The 6,299-nt window shown below is 38.4% G+C and overlaps 1 protein-coding gene across 1 annotated transcript; it reads left to right on the top strand.

The window, feature by feature from the left end:
- Positions 1–4,175: 4,175 nt before the first annotated feature.
- On the top strand, positions 4,176–5,008 carry LOC143883357 (putative germin-like protein 2-1). Its single transcript, XM_077386717.1, has 2 exons — positions 4,176–4,358; positions 4,473–5,008. Exons 1-2 carry the CDS (start codon positions 4,244–4,246, stop codon positions 5,006–5,008), a joined length of 651 nt encoding a protein of 216 aa, XP_077242832.1. The 5' UTR covers positions 4,176–4,243.
- The last annotated feature ends 1,291 nt before the right edge of the window (positions 5,009–6,299 follow it).

Below are 6,299 nucleotides of genomic sequence, written 5' to 3'. Positions count from 1 at the left end.
TTTGGATGGGTTAGGATGATCCTATGAACTTGATTTTTGGTACACACCCTATCTATATAAAGGCTTTCCAAATGAATGCTTTGGATCACCCCAAAAAATGTAGGACCCATGTGTTTGTGGAACTCTAGCTCATATAAGCTTCGTGAGCTCAAGCTCACGAAGCGTTTTCCCTTTATATATATATATATATATATATATATATATATATATATATATATATATATATATATATATATTAGTAAAAACTCGCACGGGGCGAGAAAAATATAAATGAACAATCACTTTCCCATTTGATGCGGTGGAGTATTTCACACTCATGCTTTGACAGGTGGGTCTCATGCACCATCTATAATCAAACCCATGCATTCGAGTGGGACCCGGAATATTTTGAAAGGTGGCCGAAATTCGTAGTATTATGTACCAAACGCAGGCGTTCTGTGTTAAAAAATAATTAGGTTCGTCAATATTTTCAAAGGTGTCATGAATCCATAGTATTATGTAATATGTTCACAAAAATCCGTAGTATTATATAACATATGCACCCAATCCGTAATTTTACAAAGAAAAAATGCCACCATGTTGACTTTGTGGACAAAATGTATAATAAAAAATTCATAAAGCAGGGTAAAATAGGTATTGTGAAGGGGGTAGGAATGAAAATATGGAGCTTTAATTGGGGTCTTTGTTAACAAAAGCAAAAACAAGTGTTGTGTAATTCTATTAGAATTTTGGAAGAAATTCAAATAAATGTTTCATTTTCTCTTCTGCTATATAGTACAGATACTAGTAAAAACACTCGTGCGATGCACGGGGCGAGAAAAATATAAATGGTTAATCACTTTCCCATTTGATGCGGTGGAGTATTTCACACTCATGCTTTGACAGGTGGGTCTCACGCATCATCTATAGCCAAACCCATGTATTTGAGTGGGACCCGAAATATTTTGACAGGTGACCGAAATCTATAGTATTATGTACTAAATGAACACGTTCTGTATTAAAAAATAATCGGGTTCGTCAATATTTTGAAAGGCGTCCTGAATCCGTAGTATTATGTAATATGTTCACAAAAATCCATAGTATTATGTAACATATGTACCCAATCCGTAATTTTGCAAAGATAAAACATCACTATGTTGACTTTGTCCACTTTTTTTATTACAAAAGCATAAATGAGGGGGGTAGGATTGAAATTATGTGGCTTTAATGGGTGCCATTGTTAAAAAGCATAAAGGAGGGGGTAGGATTGAAAATATGTGGGTTGAATGGGTGCCTTTGTTAAAAAAAGTAAAAAAAAAGTGATGTGTAATTATATTAGAATTTTGGGAGAAATTTAAATAATTCTCTCCTTTTCTCTTCTGCTATATAGTATACTAGTAAAAAAAACCCGTGCGATTCATGGACCGACAAAGAACAGTATGGACCACATCATAGGTTGATCCAAACCGTCCATGTGATGGAACACAACATCAATATGTTATTCATGGACCGAGGCAGAGGTCCGAGCCGTTCATAGCGGGCTTCTCTCGATGCCTCGTCTAGAGTGCGACAAAATTATCGTCGAAGGAGATTCCTTAAATGTTATTCGCTGGCTTTCGGGTAACGCTTCTCCCCCTTGGCGATTTTTGCCTCTCTTAGAGGAAATAGAGGACAGAGCTAAGGGCTCCTCAATAGTTTTTCGCCATGTCAGGAGATCAGCCAATGCGGAAGCAGACACCCTTGCCAAGAAAGGAGTCTTTCGGGCTGCGTTTGAGTGCTTTGACTATCTACCTCCTTGAATTATTGTACTGCTATCTTTGTATTATCTTTGTTCCTTCAGGACCACCTCGGTTCTGTTTTTACATATATATATATATATATATATATATATATATATATATATATATATATATATATATATATTCTGTTGCCCTTTTCAAAAAAAATATGTTGTGCCCGTAAAATCATTTCCATAGGTTGATCCTAGCCCTCCAATCTATAGAGGTTTCCATAATTAAAAAAGCATAAAGTAGGGGCACATTTCTGTATAAGTTAAATGTTATTTGAGTTGAAAGTGTCTAAGTCATGAAAAATTGTTTTAAAGAATATCCCAGGCGGAACAATTATCGGTCCTTGGAAAAAGGGAGTTTATGTGGAAATTTCATCAAGCATGTGAGCTTGGTTGGACTTAGAAGTATCAAGTGAAGGAAATTTGTTTGGGAGAAATATCTCGGATGGAAGCACACAAGGAAATCAGTCGGCCAATGTGGCCAAGTGGGAGATGTCACGGCATGGCTATATGACCTCGGACGTTATGCACGGAAGCAAAACCATCTTGGATTTAGCGGCGTGAAGGGCATAGCAATAGGCTTCTACAGCCCTTCTGACATTTTTCAACTGTTATGGAGGAGATGTGTACACAAATGCATCTGTGAGTGATGGCTGATTATAGAAAAGGAAGCTCCCAAAACAAGCTGAGCGTAGCCCCCCTTTTACCATCTTCATCTATTGAAAATACATCGTGGCATCCTTTGTGTAAGACCAATGGTTCAACCCTTGTCAATCTTCTAATCTTGTTTTGATCATTCCAAACACAAGTTGCTTCATTATGTAATACTAATGAAGCTAAATAGGAAAGGATCCATGGAGATGATAAGAATGAAGCTTGAATAGTGAAGCTCAATTGAAGATCACAAATCCATGGAGAGGATCCAGGGAGATGATAATGTTTTCTTTTGATGTAGATTGTAATATCCAATCCCATTAAGAATCAATTAGAGGCATCAGGAGGCACTCAATTAGAGACCAAAACAAGTTAAATACATCAAAGAATCTAAGTGGGTCAAAGCCCAAGTGCCAAAGAGAAAATAAAATTTAAAAAAAAATGGCACTTGCTTGGTTGACCATAGGTCTTATCTTACGGATAATGTATCTAGAGAATTTTTAAATTATTTTGAATAAAAAGTACTCCCCTAGCTTTCCTTGGAACAAAAGATCATCGAAATCAGATGTGAATTGAGGGAGATATGGATTTTCAAAGATAAGTGTGCAAAACTGGAAAAACCCAATAAGCTGATGGCGATCGACCGCCAATCTTCCTGTCGACCACCAGAGACCTTCTAGATTTCTTATTCAGGCTCTGTTTCTTTCGACGTAAAATGGGCGTAAAAGCAAATTATACGCCCATTTTACACTACTGTATAATTAGTTTTTGCACCCATTTTACGTCGAAAGAAACAGAGCCTAAGCCATAATGTGTAGTGTCCCAGTGGACAAAGGGTCTTTAGTATTAGCCGTTAGAGTGTAAAAATGGCTGGTTTTGGTGTCTCCTCTCTATATAAAGGGGTGTAACCCCTCTAAACACTTAATAGACACTCATAAACTCTCTTTGAACATATTTTAGAGTGTTTTTACCCTTGTGCCTCTCGTTGAATGATCTTTGAAGGATTGGATTTAGTTTCTTCAATTGTAAATCATTTGAGAAATTTCTGTGAATGATTATTGTATTCGTCTTATGAGAAGGCACTGTTTTTCATCTCTCTTTTATCTCATTGTAATCGGAGAGTGTTGAGGCGTAGAACTGCCTCAGTTGGCAAGTGTTGAGGCTTGAAGCCACCTCGGTTGGCAAATGTTGAGATGTGGAGGTATCTCGATCGGTTCTTTGGCAAGTGTTGAGGCACGGACCCACCTCGGGTTGTAGTGATTTGATCTTCACCCGCTAAGATCGGTTTTAGTGATCGCCACAAAGGGTTTTTCGTGGAGTGGATCGATGTCAATCCAAGATTTGGACCGAACTTTGGGTATCTTTGGGTATTCCCTTTCGGGTGTCCCTTCTGTTTCTTTTATAATATGTGCCATTTAAAAAAAAAAGAATTGGACCGAACTATTATAAAAAATCTCCGGTGCACTCTTATCCCTTCTTTCTCTATTCTTTATGTGCACTTGTGTTTTTAGCTTCCGTGTGTTTGATTGAAATTTGTTCTTTGATTTAATTTTTAATTAATCTTTTTAAAAGGGCAAAAACTTTATAACATTTCTAACACTTTGTTTCTGGAGAAATCTACATGCATGGTTTAAAATAGAAAAGAAGCGGTCCAAGTAAGAGGGCCATTTCAATGAGATTAGATCAGACAGGGAAGACGTCCAAAAATGTTCTATATATAGCAGCTAGGCTTCTTCCCTAAGCCCACAACCTCCATAGCCACTGATTGAACTGTGGGATCATTTCTGCCTTTTGGATACTTTATACAAAAGTTGTTCAAAGATGGCCACTCGTTCTATTCTCCTCTTAGGGATGCTGGCTTTCACTTGCTCTCTTGCCTTCGCCTCTGACCCAAGCCCGTTGCAAGATTTTTGTGTCGCAGCGCCCAATAGCCAAGGTATGAATTGCAAACATGTCTTACTTTATCATGTTATGTTCCAAAACTTGTGTTGTTTTTATAGAGCTAATTGAACCTAGCTTTCTAAATCTCTTATTCAAAATCTCTTGGCAGTGTTGGTAAATGGGTTTGCCTGCAAAGACCCAAAGCTCGCTCAAGCAGACAATTTCTTCTTCACCGGGCTCAACAAACCAGGCAACATATCAAACCCGCCTGGGTTCAAGGTTACCCCAGTCAATGTGGTGCAGATACCAGGACTCAATACTCTTGGCATCTCCATGGAACGCGTAGATTTTGCACCCTATGGTCTCAATCCACCCCACACTCGCCCACGAGCTACTGGGATCTTGACCGTCCTCGAGGGCACCCTCTATGTTGGATTTGTAACTTCCAGCCCCGAAAATCGACTCATCACCAAGGTCCTTCAAAAGGGCGACGTGTTTGTATTCCCGAAGGGTCTCGTTCACTTCCAACGCAATGCTGGTTATGGCAATGCCGTTGCCCTTGTCGGTCTGAGCAGCCAGAACGCTGGAGTGATCACCATCCCAAATGCGGTCTTTGGATCCAACCCACCCATCTCCGATGATGTTCTTTCCAAAGCCTTCCAAGTGGACAAGAAAGTAGTTGATCATCTTCAGACCATTTTCTAAATGAAAAACACCCTAGAACCCTACTTCCCCGTTGCAAAACTCCCTATATTGATGATTGGTGTCAACAACAATTTTTTATTGTTAATGTAGCTGCTAATACCATTGGTTTAGCAACACTAAATAGATATTGTTTTTTTATTTAAGGAAAACTCTTTCTTATGTGCAAGTTTGCAAATCTATCCTACTGTACATGTGTGTTGTGGGTCCAGTAATTAGGAGAGAAAACGGTAGTAAATAAACAAGTAAGTTGGTAAGCTAAGCCAAATACAAAGTTAGTGTAAAAAGAGAAGTCATAAATAGGCGAATTGCCTCGGAATTGGGGTGGCTGGTGGAAGAAAACGGGGCAAATTTATTCAATTACTCACAAGTCAAAACAGAACTGCAGATGTCGACACTATAAATATCTTTCGCTATTTAAATATCTAACGCAACAAATCAGCCAAAAAAAAAGAGTTTTCGAAGGGTAATAACAGGTTATGAAGTTGATTTCTAAAACAAAAACTAAATTAAACCAACGCCCTTTCCGGGGATCGAACCCGGACTCACCACTATACTACAACGACATTTTTTATTATTTTCAAGATACCAATTTATATTATATAATTAGGGATTTGCTAGTGTCCATCGCAAGAGGTATTTCTCAGATGGTCTATTGCATCTGACAGAAGCCACAGAGGCCAGATTTTGTCAGATGCAACAGACCATCTGCGAAATGCCTTTTGCCATTTGTTAATTAGTATTTTATGATGTATTTTCTCCCTCATAAATAGCACTTATTGGGTGTGAGTGATGAACCATTCGTGTTAATTCTTCCTATGTGAAACAACTAGTTACTCCAAAAGCTTAAGCTGTTGAAGAAGGCCTTATTTGATCTTTTATACTTTTAACACTCCCCCCACGTGTGGCCCCTCTTTTTAGTACTAGTCTACACAAGGCACACGTGGTCCCTCTTTTTGGTTGGCTATTACATCTGAATATTTAATATCAAGGAGGTTTGAACTCAGGACCTTTCCTTTGCTCTGATACCCATGTGAAACAACCAATTACTCCGAAGCGTGTTGGAGAGGACGTTATTACTATAACATCCAATTTCCTGCTTGTTGGTAGACCATCAACTTATGAATGCGAATAATACAACTTTCTAATTGATATGGTTCGCGAAGTGTGTGTGTGTGTGTGTGTTTTTTTTTTTTTTTGGTAGATAAGCTAGGATCAAACATACGAGCCCAAGGTTGAGATACAAAAAATCGACCATTGAGATACAAGCCCAATCCCTAAATGGTCCACCAAT

This window comes from Tasmannia lanceolata, unplaced genomic scaffold (genome assembly GCF_043159265.1).
Source record: "Tasmannia lanceolata isolate RefF3 unplaced genomic scaffold, GAP_Taslan_0.1 ptg000008l, whole genome shotgun sequence".
Classification (NCBI taxonomy): Eukaryota; Viridiplantae; Streptophyta; class Magnoliopsida; order Canellales; family Winteraceae; genus Tasmannia; species Tasmannia lanceolata.
This window is presented reverse-complemented; position numbering and strand designations above follow the sequence as displayed.